This window comes from Delphinus delphis, chromosome 15 (assembly GCF_949987515.2).
Source record: "Delphinus delphis chromosome 15, mDelDel1.2, whole genome shotgun sequence".
NCBI classification, from domain to species: domain Eukaryota; kingdom Metazoa; phylum Chordata; class Mammalia; order Artiodactyla; family Delphinidae; genus Delphinus; species Delphinus delphis.
This window is the reverse complement of record NC_082697.1, coordinates 15,224,055-15,247,650: the sequence shown is the minus strand read 5'-3', so window position 1 is coordinate 15,247,650 and position 23,596 is coordinate 15,224,055. Positions and strand designations below refer to the sequence as shown.

The window sequence follows — 23,596 nt, the reverse complement described above, 5'->3', positions numbered from 1 at the left end:
CACCCACCAACCGTGCGGCGGGGGGCTAAGCGGTCGTCACACAGCACTGAAGCTGCTGGTGCCCACGTGTGCACAGGGGTTCTGGGTGCCTGGCCCGAGCAGCCTGCAGGGCAGGGCCCTCTGGAAGCAGTGACCGCTTCTTCGCTCTGGGCCGGCTGACTAAGGCGTTGTGTCACAACTCCACTCTTGTAGAAAGGCTTTCGGTTACCTTCCCAGGTTGTGATTTCCAGGTTATGCTGGTCTACCTGCCTCCTGTGTTTTCATGAGGAAATCAAGCTGCTTGCCTTGCGGGCCTCAAGAAGAGAAAGTCAGTCTGTTGTGACTAGATGGCATCTCTAAACCTGCCTAAAATCGGGTGAGCGTCATGCCTGCTTGCGAGGCAGCAAGAAAAGGGGGTGCAGCTGCTCGCTTTGAAATGGTCCCCAGGCCGGGCCCCTGGAGTTTCGTGACTCTAAAATCTGCTTCAGCCTGGAGGTCTGGTTGCTCAGAGACTCGGCCCTTGGAGGGGGCGGAAGCAGCGTGCTAACAGCTGAATGTTGCCCAGAGCCGAATGGGATGGGGGAGCAAAGGGACAATACAAACCCTGTCTGCCCGGCTTTCTGGAGTCAAACTTCTCCGTTAAGATGAAAACAATTTAAGCTAAGACGCAGTCCGGGCAGGCAGGGGAGGCGGCCCAGCCTCACCCATACCACACTTGTGAGGCTGAAGGGCGCTCCCTGGCCCGGTCCTCCCAGCAGAGGCCTTCCCCAGTGCTGTTCCGTGTGCTTGGATTGGTCTTCCCTCCCCTCTTCACCTGCTGTGATCCCCACATTAGAACTTAATTCAAACTTGACTTCCTCAGGGACCCCTTTTCCTCCACGGGGTCAAACCTCCCTAGTTGAGGAAGGTGTTGCCGCGGTTTCACTCTTGTGTGAGTAACTTCCTGCGTCCCATGGGACAGTCAGCCCTCCGAGAGCAGGGACCGTGTCTATTTACTCACCGCTGTCTCCCCAGCACTATACGTAGGGCCTGGCCCATGCAGACATTCCAGTAAATCTGATCAAAGAATGGATGGGTGCTCCATAAGCAGTCTTTTTTTAAAATTATTGCAAAGTTCCAAAATGAACCGAAACTGAAAAAGCATAAATGAAAGTACAACAGACGTTTATGTAGAAAACATTAATGCAGTAGCTTCAACACAGGGTTCAACAGAATCAGTCAGTTCAGTTCAGATTAACGTCAGCATATTACAAGGAACTAAGAAGCCTCGAGGGGTCCCTGCCCGGGACGGAAGGACACTGACTTCCAGGAGGCCTTTCTCCCTGTCTCGCCTTCCGAAGTGGCAGCCACACCTTCTGGCTCTTGAAACAGCTCAGGCGCCTCCACGCAGGGGACGGCAGCACAGAGCCACAGACAAAGCCGGCCAAGGGCCAGGTCCTGCATCCCCACCAAAGGAGGGCTCGGCCAAAAGGCACTGGGGCTTAGAACACAGAGCGCTGTGCCAAGGACCGGGCAGGGACAGCAGCGCTGGAGACCAGCTCAACAGGCTGCTTTGGGTGTAGGCGGGTCAGGGCTTCCCGGTGCCCCCCACGCCCCAGCCCAGGTTGCTCAGGTGGACCACGGTGAGGGTGCCTGGTGACGCTGGAAGGGCAACTCGCTCTGGAGCGTGCTGGGCAGAGACAGAGCCGAGGGCTTTGCCTATGAGGACCTGTCTGTGTGACCCGCTCGCTGTCTGCAGCACAGGGAGTTCGGAACAGGGAGAGACCTTTCCAACAAAACGTCTTGTTTTTGACTACACTGAGCTTAATGTGAACAGGCAAGTCCTCTGGAGGGGTGGGAGGCCACCACATCTCCGAGGGGCAGAGGAGGGCGCTTCGGAGCTTGCTCTGGGGCATGCCGGGTCCCGGGAGCAGGCACGGAGGAAGGTGGTCAGGCAGAGGTGTCCTGCTGCCCCTCTGGGTTTTCAGTTTAAGCTCCGGTTAACCTCCTGCCGCAGCTTCTGTGCGGGACCGTTCCTGGGCTCAATCTGCAGGAGGTTGTTGATGTCCGCAAAGCTGGCTTTATAGTCCTGAGAGGAGAGAGAGGGTGTGGGGATGGAGCCCTGGCCCAGGGAGACCAGGCGGGGGTGGGGACCGCTGCTGAGCCCGCAGAGGGTTTCTGCACCCCAGGCTGGAGGCCTGCCTGGAGCACCCGGGCCCCTGGACCAGAAGGCACGTGGCAGGTACGCCTCACCTTAGCCGTGCTCTGGAGGTGCCAGCACAGGCACAACTGGCTGGAGCCCTGTTGGTGCCTCCGGCCAGAACCTCTTTACCTTGAGTGCCTTGTAGGCTTGAGCCCGTCTGTAAAACGCCTTCACGTTCTTTCCGTCCAGCCTGAGGGCTTCCGTGCAGTCCTTCACGGCCTCCTTGTACTGCTTCAGCACCAGATGGCAGAGCGCCCTGAGGGGAAAGAGCGGGCCACGCAGCGGTCTGAGGAGCGCCCTGCGGCTCCCCGAACGCACCGTGCTGGGTGCTTCCTACCTCCCTCAGTCCTCACAGCCACCCAGCCCCCTTCTGCAGAGGTGACGCGGCTCAGAGGGTTGAAGGGACGCGCCAAGCTTCCACCACTACAGAGGGGCAGACCTGGGACTCAACCCGGGCTCGAATGACCCGAGATCCTGACCCTGTTCGGTGCTATTGTTCTCTCCGCCTTACACTCCCACACTGTACTCTTTCAAGCTATAAAAGGCTTCCCGAAACGCTCCCCTTGATAAAAAATTATCTACCTCAAGAAAAAAAACAAATACACAGGCTCTAAGTAAATAGCAGGCATGCTGACATGTTAGGGGCGAAATGTAAAGATGTCTACAACTTACGCATCAAAGATGATAAAGTGGATCAATAGATGGCTATAGTGACAAAGCAAATATAACAATATTCTTTTTAACTGAAGCGTACTTGATTTTATAACAATGTTTATGAATTTAATTGGGAAGTATATGGGTGTTCAATACATAATTCATTCAACTTACATTTTGAAAATTTTCACATTCTGCATCAACTGGGCAGGGGGAAAGTATATATTTGTATCTCTCTCATTCAATTTTAGTCCTTTCCCCCAAAGATAATCACTAAAAACAAAACAGATATCCATTCCACCTCACTTTTTAATGGATACGTAGTATTCACTTGTATGTACCATAATTTATTTTATTAATTCCTTATCAGTAGACATTTTTCACTGTTTCCAGTTTATAAATAAACGATGCTACCATGAACATCCTTGCGCATAAATCTTAGACGCCTGTGAGGAGGGACTGCTGCATCAAAAGGTACATACATTTACATTTTTGATTATTACCAAAATGCTCTCCAAAAACCAGCTGACCCTTGAGGAACACGGGTTTGAACCGCGAAGGTCCACTTCTATGCAGATTTTTTTCAGTAACAAATTCTACAGTGTTACACCATCTGCATTTGGTGGACTCCATGGATGCAGCAGAACCGCAGATACGAGAGGACGACTGTGAAGTATGCTGAGATTTTTTGACTGCAAGGAGGGTCAGTGCCCCCAACAGCCGCCTTGTTCAAGGGTCAAGTGTACTTAAGAACAGTTACTAACAGAGACTATTTTCCTGCAACTGTACCAACCCTGGGTCTCAACCTTTAACTTCTGCCAATATGAAAGAAAATAGCATCTGTTTTAATGTAGTTGCTTTAAATATAGGTAAAGCTGAGTGTCTTTATATAAGATTTTTAAATCTTATGAAATAAAATTTATCCAACTACTTTAATGACTTCTGTGGGTCCCCCTCCACCACCACCAAATACCTTCCCCACTGCAAGACAGTTAACCCACACACTGTTCTAGAACTTAATGGTTTTACTTTTTACATTTGAAACTGTGATCCACTTAGAATTTATTTTAAAAAAAGGAGTGAGGGTAGGGATTCGGGTTCCTTTTGAACTCTCTCCAGCCAACCCAACACCATTTATTGGATAATTCCTCTTTTTTCCCCACACTTTATCATATCTAAATTCTCTTATGCTGTTATTCTTTTCCTGACGAATTATGGAATTATTACCAAGAATGTAAAAAAATTCTAGTATTTTCACTGAGATTGCATGGAACTTATAAATCAACTTAGAAAACGCTTCTCCTTGTAACCATTTAAAAGCAGGCACAAATTCTGTGGCATTCTTCCCATTGAAGAGGTCCTATGTTCTTTCCTCTTGAATGTAGGCAGGTTCTGTGACGGTTCTGACCAACAGAGTATAGAGGAACGTGTGAGTCCCCGTGGCCGGCTACAGAGGTCTGTAGCGTCAGCCTGTTCTCTGGGAACACCTGCTCTTGGAGCCTTTAGCTGCTCGGCGAGAAGCCAACTACCCTGAGGCCACCATGCTGTGAGGACACTCAAGCCAGCATATGCGACAAGGCTGCCAGGAGAGGAGAAAAAAGGCTCCAGCTTGCTCTATCAGTTCCATTCCCCAGCCATTTCAGTCATCCCAGCCCTGGTGCCAGATATGCAGGAGAAGTGTTTAGATGACTCCAGTCCCAGCTACCATCTTGTTGACCCTGAATGACAGACCCGGAGTAAGAACTGCCCTTTCCGAATTCCTGGCTCACGAATCGTGAGCAAAATAAAACAGCTGTTGTCAGCCACTAAGTTTTAGAATAGCAGTCCCTGATCTAAATTTGAACACAGAAGAATTCTAAGGAAACTAAAGTGTTCTCTCAATGGACTCTGGTGATTTAAAGAATGAGCCAAGCTTCTGGGAAGCAGAGGAGCCACAGTGTAAGCATTAGGTACTGTTTGGTGACTTCCGAATACAAATGTTGCAATGAAAATAACACATGCGCCCCAAAGATTATATTCAAGATGCGAAAAACGCATAACTTTGGCCTATAAAATAAACACCCTTGGCTTTTGGTAAACAGAATGATTTTGTATCCAATCAGAAGGGTTTTCATTATGAAGGAGACAAGACAAGTGAGTGAAAAGGAACTCAGGCTTTGGAGTATAAACACCTGACTTAAATCGCAGCTCCACCATGTATTAGTTGTTTAACTTTATGATCATTTAATTCTAAAATTAAATGATCTGGGACCATGACCTAACCTGAAGGACTAACCTGAAGGACCGCTGTGAGTACTAAATGAGACTCTTCGGAGGTCCATTCAGGGCCTGGCAAATTGTAGGTGCCAAGTACCTGACAGTGATATCCACTCAGGTATCAACTGTACAGACAGAACCGGAGCCTAAGATGATGCACTGGTCCATACAGATGCATATGTACGAAGTGAGGCATTAAAATGGCATCCAGGATGTGGTATATTCCGCCACAATGGATAGGAAATTGATCTGTATAAAGTTTTCAGTCTTCTAAATTAAATTTATACCATCAATGTAATTACATTCAGTCTTCTAAATTAAATTTACACAATCAATGTAATTACAATGTAATTACAACCAAAAGCCCAACAAGATACGGTTTGGAATTTATCACAGTGAACCTAAGGTTTAGCTAGAAGATCAAAGCTGGGAAAATAGCCAGGGATACTCTGATTAAGAAGATTAAGGAAAAGACCAGCGCTACAAGATATATTGCAAAGCAATAGTAATTAACAGTGTGGCACAGACATATTTGCATGAAAATCAGTATTTAAATAAAATCAGTGTTTAAATAAAACACTGTCCTGAATGTGGTAAAAATCCAGGAAAATGGGTTAATAGAGGTCTCCAGCAACATGAGGTAATAAGCAAGGCCAGAGAGCCCACAGAAAGAGGAGTTAGAAGATGATGCTGGACTTCCCTGGTGGTGCAGTGGTTAAGAATCTGCCTGTCAATGCAGGGGACACAGGTTCGAGCCCTGGTTCAGGAAGATCCCACATGCCGCGGAGCAACTAAGCCCGCGCGCCACAACTACTGAGCCCGCGTGCCACAACTACTGAAGCCCGTGTGCCTAGAGCCCATGCTCTGCAACAAGAGAAGCCACCGCAATGAGAAGCCTGCGCACCGCAACGAAGAGTAGCTCCCGCTCGCCGAAACTAGAGAAAGCCCGCGCGCAGCAACAAAGACCCAACACAGCCAAAAATAAATAAATTAAAAAAAAAAAAAAAGATGCTGCCGCACAAACATGAACAAAGGGGCTGCAGCCCTTTTTCCCGAGTTAGCCTGGCTGACTGAGGCACCTGGGTCCAATTGGCCAGTAAAACCACAGATCCAAAATGCCAAAATCCATGCTTTAAAACTAAAAGTTCCCTTTTCAACTCATTTGGCAGCAAAACCTGACCTGAACTTACATGAGGCTGCTTAGGCTTTCTTTACACCATTCCATGTGATCCTGGAATTTCCGTATGTTTCACTGCAGAAACACTTAACGATGAACTTCCGCAAGACGCCCAGACCCTGCTGGAGTGTTATGGGACTCAGCATATGCACTATGATACCTTCCTAAAATCGGAAACACGTTTTATCCCAAGAGTTTTGGGTAAGGAACGGTGAGCCTATAGGAGACCCAAGATTTCTGAAATAAAGAGTAATGATGGGAAGGAGAAACAGACTCACAAGATTTATTAACGACTTATAACAAATGTTTGGATCAGATCTGGTCCCTTGCTGAATGTTTCAAGCTTCTGACAGTAAAACTAACAGCTCTCACTGGAGCCAGGTTCCAATTCTGTCTCCGCCATTTACCGGCTGGGTGAGCTGAGGAAAAGCCCTTCCTGCTCTGAGCCTTGGTTTTCTCAACATTAAAACAAGATGAGCATCTACTACCAATACCTTTGAGGGCTACTGCTGAGCAGGGACTCCTACACAATAAAGAGACAGTACCCTGGCTCCCAGGCTCTCACTGTTGGTGGAAAGAATCACCGACCACTGGCAGCAGCTCAGGGCGCAGGCCCTTCTATAGCGCCGCAAGTCCAACCCCTCAGGCTAGACTGGACCCTTCTCTCTTGCTCAGGCCAGGCAACAGTTAATCCATACCCTGGGTTCTGCCCTGGTCCTCGCAGACAGACAGTGCCGAAACTTCTAGCCAGAGGGTCTTGGAGAAGCCCACGGGGTGAGAGTCGCGGAAGGTGCAGAGGCTTTGATACTTGTGTTGGGGGTGTGTTTGCATAGCAAGCCCATAGCTTTTACTCACATCCTATGTTTTTCTGGTTAATGAAAATTTGGGGGGTGGCGGGGTGAACAAAGCCCAGGCTCCCCATGGGCACCCCTCAGTTTCTGCCCTTTAAGAGAGTGAGTGCCACTGGCAACGCCTATCCCACCGTGACCAGAGTGTGAATGCACGTTTTGAGCTGTAACACACAGGCATACCTCGTTTTACTGTGCTTCACAGATATTTTGCAGATATCAAAACTGAAGATTTGTGGCAACCCTGCATCGAGCAAGTCTACTGGCACCATTTTTCCAGCAGCATTTGTTCACTCATGTTGATAATTCTCACAATATTTCAAACTTTTTCATTATGATTATACTCGTTACAGTGATCTGTGATCAGTGATCTTTGATGTTACTACTACGACTTGCTCGCATGATGACTGGCAATTTTTAGCAATAAAGTATTGTTAAATTAAGGTACGTACGTTGTTTTTTAGACATAATGCTGTTGCACATTTAACGGACTACAGTATAATGTAAACGTAACTTTTAGATGCACAGGCAAACCCCAAAACTCGTGTGACTCGAGTTATTGCGGTATTTGCTTTACTGTGGTGGTCTGGAACTGACCCTGCGATATCTCCGAGGTATGCCTGTACTGACTAAATGCTGGGATGCAGAGCCCATCACAGTCTAAGAGAAGACTACGGGAGAATGTTCAGTGTCCTGAAATCTTCCCAGGCCAGCCGTGTGGAAGGTACCTGTTGCTGTACGTGGCGGATTCCAAGTTACTAAACCAGAGGCTCTCATTGTACTTCTCAATCGCTTGCTTATGGTTCCCCTTCTTTACAAGCTCATTGCCTTCCTCCTTCAGAACTCTGGCTCTCTCCACATCCCCAGCAGAAGGCACTAGATACAAATTCAGAAGAGGAAAAAACCATGGAGCAGGTGCCCAGCTGAGCTCCAGGAGATCTCTTGGGCAGCGTCTCTTCTAAGCCGCCTACAACGCTCTCTCCCCAGAGCGTGAGTGTAAAGCACTGTGTAAAGCATCCTGCCTGAGTAATGAGACCCCCGATCAATGGCTTCTGGGATATTAAACAGTTTTTCCTTTGGAAGAGATTGGGATTCCTGATATAAACATACTTTTACACACACAATGATAAATACACAATAAAAAGTAACCCAGGTTCTGGCCTCAGCACTGCCACTCAGTAGTTGGAAGTCCTGTGTGACCTACCTAATGCTTCTGGACCTCAATTTGCTCGCCAATACATTGGGGGCAATATCTACTCCACACAGGGCTACTGTTAGGATGAAATGTGAGAAAACAGGAGAAAGTGCAGAGCACCCTATAAACTTAAAGTAGGAGAATAAGTGAGAAAGTATTTAAATAAACAAGCATCTGGTAAAAACGGGTGAAGATCCCACGCTTCCAGAAAAGGGCAGAGGTATCTGCTACTCCTCAGTTGTTTTGGTCTGAGCCTGTGTTCTCCCCAACTCGACACCTGCAGCTGTGCCCCAGCCTTCGGGGTGGCAGGGTGGGGAGAGGGAGAAAGGGAGAAAAAGAGAGAACAAGGTGAAATGCCAGCTGCTCCACCTGGCCTTGGGGCCCCCCACTGCACCGCCCCAGTTAATTATTCCAGCCCCAGCTCCCATATAACCTGCTTTTTCAATTTTTAAAAACTATCTTTATAAAATACTCAATACTTATGACAAGGGTAAGGTTTTAGGAATAAAACTAATACCCTTGAACTCATCCCTCATCTTAAGAAACAGAACATTTACTAAGACCTTTGAAATCCTGTGAGCCTCTCCCACAATCAATCCACCCCAGGAGGAAACCATCGTCCCCAATTCTGTGCACACCAACCCCCCCCCCCGTTTTCTTGGTTAGTTTAACTATATATACAATCGTATCTATAAACTGTTTATTGTTTACGTTGTTTTAGAACTTCACATAAAGGAATACCTAATTCTATGTATTCTTTTTCCCCTCAAAATTATATTCCTGAGATGCATCTGTGTGGATGCACACACCTGTAACTCCTTCATTCATTCCCACTGCTGCAATGCAACTGATTTATCCGTTCTACTGTTTATGGAGACTTGGGTTATTTTGCTTTTCGCTCTTACCAAATTTTTTTAATTAAAAAAAATATATTTATTTATTTTTGGCTGTGTTGGGTCTTCGTTGCTGCGTGGGCTTTCTCTAGTTGCGGCGAGTGGGGGCTACTCTTCGTTGCAGTGCGCGGGCTTCTCGTTGCGGTGGCTTCTCTTGTTGCGGAGCACAGGCTCCAGGCACGCAGGCTTCAGTAGCTGTGGAACGCGAGCTCAGTAGTTGTGAGGCACGGGCTTAGTTGCTCCGCGGCATGTGGGATCTTCCCGGACCAGGGCTCGAACCCGTTTCCCCTGCATTGGCAGGAGGATGCTTAACCACTGCGCCACCAGGGAAGTCCCTCTTACCGAATTTCTGCTCTGAACGTCTTTGTACATGTCTCCTTGTGCACACGTGCAGGAGTTTCTCTAGAAGCAGAGCCAGTGGGTTGCAATGCGCACACACCCTCAGCTTCACCTCGGCTCTGCAACGCACCCCACGCTGCCCCACGCTTGTCCCCGCTAGCCACCAGCGATGCCCCACCACTTCATTCTCTCACTCCTTCCACTGCCTCTGCCAAAAACCCCCTTCCCTTGGCGCCTGAAGAGCTCACCCTTTCAGGCCCAGCTCACCACCAGGAGCCTTTCCCCAGCTCTCCCAAGCACACTGATGGCAGTTCCCAATTTGAATTCCTCAAACATTAGAGACTCTAAAGCACCTGTTCTTCCTCCTGTATTTTATTATTTTTTAAAATTTATTGAGATACAATTTATCTACCATAAAATTCACCATTTTAAAGTGTACAAATCACTGATTTTAGTGTATTCCCTAAGTTATGCAACCATGACCACTACCTAATTCCAGAACGTTTTCATCACCTCCAAAAGAAACCCCATACCCATTAGCAGCCCCTCCCATTCCCCTGCCCCCGTCCTCGGTAACCACCAATCTACTTTCCGTCTTTTAGGATTTGCTACTGTGGACATTTCATCTAAACGGAATCATACGATATGTGCTCTTTTGTGACTTCCTTCACTTCGCATAGTGTGTTCAAGGTTCATCTGTGTTGCACCATGTATCAGAATTTCCTTCCTTTTTATGGCCAAGTGATGTTGCACTGTATGGATATACCACATTCTGTTTACCCATTCATCATCTGAGGGACATTTGGGTTGTTTCCACTTTTGGGCTGCTATGAATAATGATGCTGTGAACATTTGTGAACAAGCTTTTACGTGAACGTGTGTTCGATTCTCTAGGAGTGGGACTGCCGTCGCGTAGCTCTTAAGTGTATGTTCGTTTTAATGCATCTTGTGTGAAGCCCTTTACACACATAAAGCTTTCAGCCCCGGCTTGGGACTTGAGTGAGCAGATAGGAACCTATCTCACCAACAACACATGGTGGGGTCCAAGTCAGCTGGAAAGCCCAGCCAGAGTCCCACTGGCAATTCTCTTTCCTCTCTCCCGTGCCCTGAGAGGCTCGATGGCTCCTTCAATTCAAGATGCTGTGTATTTGATGACAATTCAGAGGGCTGGGGTAGGGGAAGTGGTGGCAGGAAAGTTTCTTTTGACACTGATTGTAAGACACCTCCTGATTTTAAAAAGTTAACTTGTTTGGGGGAGGGGAGAGGGATTATTGCATTTTTAGACTTGGGGAGATTAGTCTTACATTTAAAGGTTACCCCCAGAGGCCAACCCAGCATTTTTATAGAGGAGGAAAAGGAGGGATGGCTCCACAGCTTAGACAACAGTGCAGGCCAACCCGTACTGCTGAGGCTGCAGAGAGAAGGGGTGTAGACACAGAAGCAGCAGGCAAGGCTGGGCGGTGGTCCCTCTACTGAGCATCTCTGATGTGGCCTCCGGGGGCAGCCCGTGGAGAGAAAGGTTACTCTGTGCTACATCAGACACTAAGCAATAGGGATCTGTTCCTTAATTCTCCATACCATGGTGTCACAGGAAAGGCTGAGGAGCTCCAAGGGGCAGAGCCCAGAGAACTCTGGACTCCAAGCCCAACCCTGTTCCTTCCATAATGCCACGTATTACTTCACCTCCCTGGGCCTTGGTTTCCCGATCTGTGCAGTCAGGAGAGTGATCCCTTCCCTGCCTGAGTCACTCTGTCATTATCAGGACCAAACGAAATGAGTTAATAGAGAGGTGAGCATTCTTTAAAATGACGGACACGTGGGTGATGACGTATCATGGGCCTGGATTCATTTAAGCTCATTGGTCTATTCATGCCACAGATATTAATAAGCACCTGGTTAGAGTTCAACCTCAACTACCTCTTAAAGTAACTACCACTACATTTTTATTACCTACTGTACGCTTTGTTTATCTAAGTCACTCTAATCTCAGAAGCAGCTCCTTAGGCTTCCCTCCTAGTACTCATGCCTCCTACTCCCTGCCCAATACTCACGTCTTCCTGAAACCTGGGTCTTTACAGTGGTCTCCTTCTCGGGACTCTTTCGACGCATTAACGTTTTGGCCTTCCTCCTGTATTTTAAATTGCTCTGTTTATGCGTCTCAGTCTCTCCCTGGGCCGAGAGCTTCCCGAGGGCCTCTCTGGGCCACACTGCTCAGCACAGGGCCTGGGACACACCTGGCCGTGACTCCAACAAAAGAATGAAGTAAATGGTAGGTGCACTGAAGGCGTCGAGTTCATTAGCGCCCCACGTTCTCGTTCTAGGGAGGGAATTCTCCCCACGGCCAGATAGGTTTCCTCCTGGGAAGGGGAACGACTCCTGCCCTCCTGTACACCCGATGCAAGGCTCCAGCCCCGCCTCCTCAATACCTCACCTCCCATCCTCAGTACCTCACTTGCTGGGCTGGGAGGACTCCCCTGGAGCATTTAAAGAGTTTCCAGTTGCCCCTGCCTGAAGAAGGGCCTCTTGTTTTTATAGAGCTGAGGTGGACAGTCTCCTGTTTGGGGCTACCTGGCTTTGATCTCCCGTCTCTTATTCATCCTCCTCCAGGGACTCATACAGTGTGTGTGTTCCTCTAGCTATGGAGGTGGAGCAGATGGCATAGAGCTGAGCTCATCACAAAATCTCAAGCCCTGGTCACAGTGACTAGTGTAGGGAATGGCCTGTGACCACATAAGGCCAAAATGAATTAAGAAAAGAGGAGCTAGGGATTTGGGGGAAAGAAACCCTCTCTTAGGTAGCTATCAGAAAAAGAACTCTTTCTCTCCCTCTGGGTCATGAGGCATGGCACATGGATGCGAGTCAGTGAACTGCTACAGCTGTTGTACTACTTTGGAGGGAAGACTGCCTGCAGACAAAGACGATACACATTAGAGAAGAGCGCAGACAGAAGTGCAGAGAAATGGAGCCAGAGTCTGATGATGTAGTGAGCTGCTGGAGCAAGCCATGCCTGAACCTGAACTCCAGGCCTTTCAGTTATATGGGCCAATAAATTCTCTTTATTCTTTTTACCACATGAAGTTTTTCTGTTCTTTCAACCAAAAACATCCTACATGATACATCCAAATGCTGCCGGAGGAATGAGAAGGGAACTAACACCGGATACCTGTGCGCCAGGCTGGGAGCTCAACGAGCCTCACATCACCTAATCCCTACACCTGTGGGGTAGGCTTTCTCATCGCCCACTGTAGAGCTGAGGAGACAATCTCTAGGAGGTTAAGGCCTTTTTGTTTTGTTTTTTACTTTGTTTATAGGATTTTTAAAAGAACTCATCTTACACGAAACCAATTTTTACAGGATTACTCTAAAGAAAGTGGCTCTGGGGAGACTGGACTCTCTCCGGGCAGGAAGTCACAGCTTACCTCTGCTCTTCGTAGCTGTGGTTTCTTTGGATTTGCTTTTAGCTGTCTCTTTGCAGTCTCCCGAAGGCAAACACTCCCACCTCTTCTGAGCGGAAACAGGCACCAAGGGGATAGAGGGCAGCTTCTGGCGCCACTCGGGCCCAAAGGAGTCCATAAGAGCTCTGGTCATCCTGGAAAGGCAGGCAGGATCACAGAGAGGTTTCCAGCTGGGTCAGGAAGATATTCCTCCTCTCGTAAGCCCAAAGGAGGTATACGAGAGCCAGTTATCATCTGCCCCTGGTTTGAACCATGTCTTTGTACCCTTCTGACTCGCAGCAGGAAAGGAACAGGAGCCTGCCACCATATACGTCTTCTCAGGTCTGCCACCCCGACACCCCCTCCCTGCCTGGCCCTCGCTTGTCACACTATGTTAACTTCAAAGGGATGATCTGGTGCTTGCTAAGGTAATTAAACCTGACCCCCAAGGGACCATGCATGCCCCAAGAACCACATGTTTTATATTTTCTTAATGAATCTATTACAAGGCCATGCAAAAACCTGACATTTGATTAACGCTCAGAGATTTTTTTAAAAATGCAAATCTTACGTCATTCAAATTTTAAAATCTTTCAGTGGTTCCCATTTCACTAGGCTGGCAGGGCCTGAGGCCTGGTGCCCTGCCACCCCTCCGTTTTTATCGTGTGCCACACTGCCTCTCGATCCTCACGCTCAAGCCTTTGCATGTGCTCTCCCCTCCCCCCAGAAGAATCTCCTCCACTTCCCATTCCCCACCCCCACCTTCTAGGCTCAGGGGCCATGCTGGTTTTGTTAACTGAACTCCAGCACCTGGCACATTACCTGGCACCCACGAGGGTCCATTAAGTAGGTGCTGAGTGAGTACATGAAGCTGACTGTAACTTCTGCTCCTACAACAGTGTTCCTGTGTTACTAGAGTGAAGAGCTGACAGACTGGTATCACTAAATACTCAGGGGCTCTAAGCCCCCAAAGCTGTTGTTCTGATCGGCCCAGCTGCTTCAAAACTCTACCCTCCTCCACCGTTCTCCCTAACCCTCCACCTTGGACTTCCTCACACCCTAAACACAAACCTACCTGCACGGGCACACAACAATTCCTATTTCTCTCCCATCAAAACAGAAGAGCCGACAGGGCCAATCCCTCCACCTCGGCTCGGGAGCCATCTTTCCCTGCCTCTCTTGGGCCGCACTCGGCCGGCACCGCCCTCTCCCACACCTGCATTCTTTCTCTCTACTGACCCCAACGCTCAGCAGCTAGCTCCCTCCTCCTGGACGGACCCCTGACATGGCAGCTACACTGCTCTGCCCCTTCCCAGCCAGGGTCCTTAGGCCCACTGCCATTTGGCTTCGGATCCCATTGAACTGCTTCCATCAGAATCACCAGTGACTTCATTCCTAAACCCCGAGTCTACGTAAGCTCATCGAAACGCCTGATCTGAATGACGTCTTCATCCCCCTGAAATGCTCCTGCCTCCGTGATGCTAAATGCTCCAGTGTCCTCCTCCCGCTTCCGCTGCTGTTCCTCTGTACGTCCCTCAAATGCTGGATTCCTCAAACTCCATCCTCTTCCCCCCACACACTTGCTGTGGTGCTCTGTTTTTTCCCCACAACCTCAAGCCGCCCCTATGCTGATGACCTTCAGATCTCTATGTTCGGCCCGTAGTTTTCCCCCTTTGCTCTGAATGCATGTAAATGCCCAGCCGGCTTCTTGCTTCTCTGGTCTCCGCCCCACCGTCACCTCCAACTCAGGGTGTCAACCACCTGGACGCCTCCTCTCTTCTTCCCTTCCCCCCACCCTCCAACCGCCAACACTTGTTGAAATACCACCTGAGTGTCCCCTGAATTGATCCCACTGTTCTCTATCCACCATCTCTCCTGGATTACTGCCCGCCCCATTCCTATTCTGTTCTCCTTCATGGTCGACACAGCGGGCAGCCACTCAGCTTTTCTCTCAAATCTGCTCATGCTGCCCCCCTGCTAAAGACCCTTTCACGATGCCTCACTGTCTGGGTTAAATCCAAGCCCCTGGACACAAGGCCCTGTGTGATCTGGCCTCACCATCCTTCCTGAACCGAGCCGCTCGCGTGCAGCACCATGAGCAGTGGACTTCTCGCAATCCCTCTAAGGCCTCCTACTCACCCACCTCGCGCACGCGGCCCGTGCTCCTTGCTGGCCCCTGGCCCAGAGCACTACTCATCTCTCTGTCTCAGCTCACCTTCTCTGGAAAGCCCTCTCTGGACTCCCCCTGGCTGTTAGGTGCCTTCTACCACAGCACTCATCACACTGCAGGTTTGCCTATGACTGACTGCCGTCCTCCTGGAGACCAGGAGCTCTACTAGGGCAGGAAGAGGTATGTCTCAGTCATCGGCCCAGGCCCTAGCGCAAAGTCTGGTACATAAGTGGCAGATTTTGTTGAATGACAGAGACTAAAAGGAAGCAGAGAGAAAACAAGTCAAGCCAGAAAGGACGCACTAAACAGATACCATGGAGTCCTGTTCAGGGTTTCTGTTAGTGTGGTGTCTGGCTTTCTAACAGCCCATGCAAAGAGGGGAAACATGACCAGTTACCCAAATGAGGGCATCTGCTCAGAAAACCAGAAAGACATTTCACCTGACGGGCCTTGTGAAGGGGTCACAGTACAATATACTGAACCATATCCACAAACAACAGCCCTACAGCCTGGGGTGACAGCTGCTTGTTCTGTGTCTTACTTTCCCCACTCTAGTTAGCTCTTTGGAGCAAGTGGGGTCTACCTCTTTTTTATATTGGTATTCCCCACTGAACCCGGCTGAAACAGAGCTCAATTAAGTACGACTGTGTGAACGCATTTGAGCATCTAGGCAAAAAAAAACACACAAAAAACCCCAAGACCCCCACAACTCAGTAATTCTGACCCCTTAAAAACCTGCTAAAATACAACAGCAGACTGTCCTTCCACACTTTCTGCACATGCTCATTAGGAGTTTCTAAGGCTAGCCCAAAGGGATCCTCCCAGAAGACGACCAAAGCAATGGTTCCAAGCTAATCAGGGAGGACAGGACATCTCAGAGAGACTGACCACAGTGGCCCAGGCTCACCTGCTGCTGCCTTCCAAGGCTGACGTCACACGGTCATCAATCTGCAGCACGGTCAGGTAGTCCATGTAGGCCAGGGTGTACTTCTCCAGGGCCTCGTAGGCTGACGCTCGCCGCAGCAGGGGCTTCACGCCAAAGGGAACCAAGGCCAGCGCTCTGGGACAGGAGGCAGAAATGTCATCGGGCTGCTGAGTCACCAGGGCTCCCCGCCGCAGTTCCTGCCAGATAGGGCATCTGCAGCACTCAGTACACGGGAGGTCATTTCTGACAAGACAATGCTAGACGGTGAAGTCTTAGAAGAGGGACTTTTCAACTTAGACTGAAGTGGAGTAGGGAAAGAGGGCAGAGAACCACTACTGTTGTGAAACGTGTGCGCGTGTGCATCGATTTTCATAGCTGCAATCCCCCGAAATCAAGAATAAGTGTCTTGTAGCTTTCATGCGTCTATGTTTCTGTAGAGCGTGGCCAAGTGGGAATAACAAACAGGCTTTGGAGTCAGATGGAGCAGTGTCTGAATTCCACCTCTGCCACTAACCACGTGGCCCCAGGCAAATCACTCTACAGCCTCAATCCTCCACAACCCAGTTCTAGCCTGGGAAGGATGGCTGACTTACCCCACAGAGTGCTTATGAGCGCTCCACGAAGGAAACCTAGCACAGGGCCTGGTAAAACCAACTGAGCACAGGCTCCACGAGCATGCTCACCCTTCTCCTCCTCTCCCACCCATCACCAGGGCATGAATCTAAGGCAATGTCACAGGATACCAGAGCTGAGAACACATTAAGGTACATGTGCTAGTTTAGCGATGACCATGAAGGCAATCTCAGATTGGCTTGAAGAAGAAAGTATGAAAAACTGTTTAACGTCCTCTACACCTGGTCCTTGCTTACTTCTTTCGAGGCTATCTATTAAGCTCCATCCCTCTTTCTTTCTCTCCCTCCCTCCCTCTCTCACCCACATCCACCCCAGAAAAAAACCTGAGCAAGCCAGTCACTAGTCTGCAACTCCACCTCATTCCCAGGTCCCAGATCTCACAAAGCCTTAAAGGCCTACCTCTAACTGCCCACCCTACTCCTTTCAGCAGCAGAGCTGAGGCTCCAAAGACACAAGTCAGGGGCCACAAGGACCAAAGACAGCTTCCTATTCTCAGTGACCTGCTGACACTTAGTGACAGTTCCTAATATCTGTCGCAGAGGTAACTTGGTGGGACCAGAGAAGCCCAGCCTCTCCTCCCGAGCCCCCAGCACCCCAAAGTCAGCCCTGCCCGCTCACGAAGTGCAGTCCTTGATGCAGTCTATGCAGTTCCCGTCCTTCAAGTGGCATGCTGCTCGGTTGGAGTAGAGAACACTTTCTTTTTCTGGGTCTGAAGAACCTGCCCAAGTGGAAGCAGAAAGTGCACTATTAACAGGCTGGGAAATGGATGCCTCAGGATATCCGGAGTGCATCCACACCCTGAGCTCTCTGGGGTTTAGTAAAGGGCAGCAGAGATGACTGTAACCCCATCAGGCTTGGTGGTCTGATGGGCTGGCAAGTCTGGCAAGGGAGTGAGAACACCCAGCTTCCTGCCATTCAAAGGGCATCAAGCATCTGCTCATTCACTCAGCTCAGCACTGAACGTGGTACCAGGCCAAAGATCAAAATGAAATAGCTCAAAGAAATCCATGCTGTAACTACCTGGGTGTGTGTGTGTGTGTGTGTGTGTGTGTGTGTGTGAATCCATGTTGTAACTACCTGGGGTGTGTGTGTGTGTGTAAACCCACGTTGTAACTACCTGGTGTGTGTGTGTGTGTGTGTAAACCCACGTTGTAACTACCTGGGGGGTGTGTGTGTGTGTGTGTAAACCCACGTTGTAACTACCTGGGGTGTGTGTGTGTGTGTGTGTGTAAATCCACGTTGTAACTACCTGGGGTGTGTGTGTGTGTGTGTGTGTTAATTTTAGTACAAGAAGCGTGTAAATCCAATAAAGAAGAAAGAGACGAAAATGTCATAAATGCTATGATAAATGGATCGAACAAGTGTTATGGGGACACAAAAAACTAATTCTACCTTCTCAGAGAGGACTTTGCCAAGTCCTCTGGGTCTGGCAGGACTACAGAGAACTTAATCAGCAGAAGGGCTCAAGCTATGCCGTGGGGAAGAAATCATTACTGCCTTTCCCTAAAGGCAGTCCTTATCCTTAGGAATCTCAGAAAGCTCAAGTCCTTTACTGTGGCCACAAGGATTTTCATTTCTAAAAATAATTTTTCAACCACTTCATACCCACTAGCATGAGCCATAATGAAAACAAAAAGTGGTAACTGTCAAGTGTTGACCCAGTGATTCCGATCCCAGGCATATACCCAGAACAACAGAAAACAAGCTCTCCTTTGAAAATTGTGAAACATATGGAAACCAGTATAAAAGATAGTTGATATTCATCACTAAACTCAGCATACAATCTATTTGTTTCCACCTTTTTGTTTTTGATATGACTAAAGCTCCGCTCATCCCCACCCTTTTCCCTTTGCCCGCTTCCCAGTCCCCCAGAGGTTGGCATAATCCTGAACTTGGTATGTCACATTCTCATGTATGTCTATCTTTATTACATAGGTATTCACAGGCAAGACACAATATCACTTTCTTTCTTTTTTTTTTTTTGGCCATGCCGCACGGCATATGGGATCTTAGTTCCCCGACCAGGGCTCAAACCCTCACCCAGTGCAGTGGAAGCACAGAGTCTTAACCACTGGACCGCCAGCGAAGTCCACTTCCTTTTAAAGCTTTCCCTAAGTGGCATAACCACTGGACCACCAGGGAAGTCCCTGTCCTTTTAAAGCTCTTCCTAAGTGGCATCATATTGCCTCTCCTGCAGCTTGCCTTTTTCACTAAGTATCATGTTACCATACTGATGCATGATCTCTTTCATTCAATACCAAATATAATAAAATTATCTTCTTTTTTCTCTTATTTTTGCCAGGCCCCGAGTGAGATAGCAAAGTACAGAGATAAGTAAAATACATCCTTGCCCTTAAGAAGCAAGCACAAGTATTCAAAACTTGCAATCCATCTCAAGTTACCAGAGCACGGTTGCTCAGAAAACAGCAGTGGTGTGGTGGAAAGGGCATCAGAACCTACAATCCAGCCTGCGATCCTGCACAAGTCATTCAATCCCCCTGATCACATGTGCTCACCTATCGGATGAAGGTATCATTTCACAGACTTGCTGGAAGGGTTTGTTGTATTAGGTTGCTCCCTGCTCTCCTTTCAAGATCAGGGAAACTGATCAGAGAAATCAAGGGACTTGCCCATAAATTACCTAGAAAATCAGTAGCAGGATCAGAACCAAATTCTGGTCCCCTGCTGAATCCAGACATCAGGCCACCTCTTCTTGGGGCCCAGAATAAATCCATACAAAAAGACAAGTTTTTCCAGGCCAGCTGGGGTAGGATGAAAGAAGAAGGCAGAAATATCAATACCTCACATTCCTCAACAACTTTATTAAGTTGAGATGAAGAGCTGGGCCTACAGAGAAGTGTTCTAGAAAAAAAGACAGGGCAGTGGAGCAAAAGAGTGGCTTGAAACTGCAAAAATTCAAACAAAAAAGACTGAAACTTAGAGAGGATTTGGAAAGAAGTCTAGCAAAATGATTAAAAACTTGGACTTGGGAATCGGAGAGACCCACATTCAAATTCTGCCTCTGACATGTCTTCACTGTGTCAGCCCAGAAGAGGCAATTTAACTCTTCTGGATCCCTCATCTATAAAGCGTCTTACCCATAACTTAGTATGAAGATAAAAAGGGGTAATGTCAGGCTTCCCTGGTGGCGCAGTGGTTGAGAGTCCGCCTGCCGATGCAGGGAACGCGGGTTCGTGCCCCGGAGCGCCTGGGCCCATGAGCCACGGCCGCTGAGCCTGCACGTCCGGAGCCTGTGGTCCGCAACGGGAGAGGCCACAACGGTGAGAGGTCCGCGTACCGCAAAAAAAAAAAAAAAGGGGGTATTGTCTATAATGTCTAGCAGGTACTCAACAAATGCTAGCCAAGGAAATGAGAAAGAGGAGGAAGGCAAAGGGAAAGAGGTACCAAGGAGGGGCTGAAAGGGGTTCCAATGAGGCTCTGGGATAAGACATTCTGGAGAGGCTTTGGGCAAAAGGCTGTTGTTGGCTGAAATGAGCCGGAGGCTGGGAGAACTGGTAACAAAAGGTTACTCCTCTGTTGAAAATTCTCCAGTAGCTTCCCATCAGAGAATAAAACCCAAACTCCTTACCATGAACTGCTATGTAAAATGCCTACACAATAAGGTTCTTTCTCTGTAACTGACCAAGTCTTACTACTTCCCCCACTGGCTCCCTGTGCTTTGGCTCCTGGAACACACCCGCTGATTCTGTCTGGGGCCTTTGAAATTACGGTTCCTTCAACCTGGAATGCTCGGCACCCAAGACTTTGTGCAGTTGGCTTCTTCTCACCATTCAGATATCACCCCAAATGTCACTTCTGCAAAGAAGTTGTCTTTGACCTCCCATTCTTCATAAAGGAGCTCCCCAGTCAAACCTATCACAGCATCACATCTGTCTTCTTCAGTAGCCCTGATCATTATTGCACAGTTGTTGTTTGCTATTTACTAGCTTAAGATCACACCTGTGGCTCCCTCACCAACAAGGATGTATGACCCTTGAAAGGAAGGACCTTCTCCATCTTATTATACACTCATTACATGCAGGTGCTGAACAAATGTTAATTTAAGTAAAGACTGACCCGTTGAGGAGAATGAGAGTTGCCTCAGGGATCAGAATGAGGCCTAAATATCAGAATGGGGTCCAATAGGACAATTAAAAAGCAGGCAGCTCACACACCTACCAGGATGGCCACTATCGAAAGAACAGAAAGTAAAATGTGTTGGTAAGGATGCTGAGAACTTGGAATCATTGTGCCCTGCTGGTGGGAATGTAAAATGGTACAGCTATTATGGAAAACAGTATGGAGGTTCCCTGCCCCCTCAGATTAAAAATACAATTACTATCTGATCCAGCAATCCCACTTCTGGGTATGTATGCAAAAGAATTCAAAGCAGGGCCTCGGAGATATCTGCCCATTCATGTTCATCATAGCCAAGAGGTGGAAGCAATTCAAACGTCCATTAACAGATGAATGGATAAAGACAATGTGGTATATCCGCACAATGGAATATTATGCAGCCTTAAAAAAGAACGAAAGCCTGTCACATGCTACAACATAGATTATAATGTCATAGAGATTATTCAGTCACAAAAGACAAATACTGTATTATTCCACTCGTTTGAAGTACCTAAAGTAGTCAAAATCATTGACATGGAAAGCAGAAAGGTGGATACCAAGGGCTGGGGGGAGAGGGGGAATTAGTGTTTAGTGGGTACAGAGTTTCAGTGTTGCAAGAGGAAAAAGTTCCAGAGATTTGTTGCACAACGACGTGAATATACTTAACTCTACTGAACTCTACACTTACAAATGGTTAAGATAGTAAATTTAATGTTTTTTTAACCACTGTAAAAAATGTTAAAACATCTATTAATATGGAAATATGTTCCTGTTATGTCATTAAGTAAAAAAGAACCAGGAGGTCTTCCCTGGTGGGGCAGTGGTTAAGAATCCGCCTGCCAATGCAGGGAACACGGGTTCGAGTCCTGGGCCGGGAAGATCCCACATGCCGCAGAGCTACTAAGCTTGTGTGCCACAACTACTGAGCCTGCAAGCCACAACTATTGAAGCCCGCGCTCCGCGACAACAGAAGCCACCGCAATGAGAAGCCCGGGCACCACAACCAAGAGTAGCCCCCGCTCGCTGCAACTAGAGAAAAGCCGGCACGCGGCAACACAGCCAAAACTAAATAAATAAATTTTAAAAAAATCCACACACACACAGACACAAAGAACCAGTAATAAAACCATGTTACAATAATAATAATAATAAAAGTGGAAAGAAAGGCTAAGGAAGTTTCTCGTAGGATGCCCAAGCTGGGGGAAGGGGGAGGAATGGGCGGGTGGTGGGAGGGCCTGGTTGGCCAGTCGGCCTCGGGGTAAGGAAGCCCTAGGCCGACAGGGCCAGAGCGACGTCTGGGTAGCTGGGGCCGGGGGAGACAAGAGGGAGAAGGAAGCCTGGCGGCGAAATGGGGGTCCGGGGTCGCACCTTGCGCCTGCAGCATCCGTAGCGCGCGGCTGTAGAGTGTGGCGGCCTCGGCGAACTGGCCATTGCGGAAGCTCAGGTTGCCGGCGGCGCGGAGCTCCTCCACAGAGTCTGGAAGTTTGGGGGCCATCCTGGCGCCGGACCGGTAAACTGGGGGGTGGCCCCGGTTCCCGGCGCCGAGGCGTGCCCAACCGCGTCTGGGCGGAAGCACCGGCTGCCACTATTTGGGTGCAACGGCTACCCTGGCGGGGAGAGGGCGGGACGGAGCGGGGCACGGGCGGGGCCTGCGCGAACCCGAGGCTCCTAGTGCCCCTCCCTCTGCGCATGCTCAGTTCTGACCTAGCGCGGAGCTGCATTGGGGTACCCGGAGATGCGCTGGACGTTTTGGCTTGCTAGAACCCTAAGGATGAAACCGTGAACAGGTCCCTACTTGCCTGGTGTTTACATTCTAGGGGGGCCTGACTTGTAGTTACCTCATGAGCAAATGAAGGCGATAATCTCATAATGTGTTTAGTGCTATAAGGAAAGCAAAACAGTAATACCATAGAAGGTGACCACGTGGAGACTTTTTAAGTAAGAGGGGTGGGGAAGGCGTCTCCGAGAGACTAATAATTGAGCCGAGACCTGAGACTATTTAGGAAATGCTGTTTCAGACAAAGGGTTAGCAAGTGCAAAGGCACTTAGGCTGGAAACTGGCACCTAGTTATCTATAGATACTGATTTTATAAATGAATGCAATGATAGATTGATGTAAATCTTTCGCTGAGGGAAACTAGCTTATCTTCAGACTCATTTGACTTCACTCTATGCCCCACTTACAGCTCCAATTTTTTTTAAGCTGCTTGTTGCTACCTGTGCATATTAAGCTGTTTCTTTTGCTTCTTAACCTTTGCTTATGCTCTCCTCTTCCTGGAATTCTTTTCCAAACACTTTTTTCTCTTCCGTAATCCTGACTCAACCACTAATCAACTCAGACATCGTCTCCTCCATAATCTCCCTCCTCTGCTCGTATTGCTCCCGGATTTTATTCCTAATTCAGCTCTGATTCTGTGATTGTCAGTGTCGATGAAAATTAATGAATAGTCAATCTGTGAAAGAAGTGGAAAATTTTATTTGAGCCAAGTTTGAGGATTGTAACCTGGGAACAGCACCTCAGCTCTGAGAACTGTCCCATTAGAAGTCAAGGCACAGTTATATAAGTTTTTTGAGACAGAGGGCAAGTGTCATTGTGACCCCCTACAAGATCAAGAAGGAATGTTATCTTTTAAGAAGTTGTCTTTATGCTAGGAGAATGTTGCTGTTTATGGTTGAGGCGGTATTTCTGCTGATGGGGAGGTTTGGTTGATGCATAATGCAGATACACAATGCTCAGTAGGGGGGAGAGAGGAGGCCAAAGGGCAGAGAAGAATTTTTATGTTCAAATTTTTGTC

At 48.4% G+C, this 23,596-nt stretch overlaps 1 protein-coding gene across 1 annotated transcript; it reads right to left on the bottom strand.

Annotated features, from left to right (window-relative positions):
* Window positions 1–1,091: 1,091 nt before the first annotated feature.
* Window positions 1,092–22,430, bottom strand: TOMM34 (translocase of outer mitochondrial membrane 34). Its single transcript, XM_060032703.1, has 7 exons — window positions 22,170–22,430; window positions 17,304–17,403; window positions 16,035–16,187; window positions 12,943–13,112; window positions 7,825–7,972; window positions 2,291–2,417; window positions 1,092–2,047 (listed from the first exon to the last, which is right to left on the bottom strand). The coding sequence occupies exons 1-7, from the start codon at window positions 22,294–22,296 to the stop codon at window positions 1,943–1,945; spliced, it is 930 nt and encodes a 309-aa protein (XP_059888686.1). The 5' UTR covers window positions 22,297–22,430; the 3' UTR covers window positions 1,092–1,942.
* Between the last annotated feature and the right edge of the window lie 1,166 nt (window positions 22,431–23,596).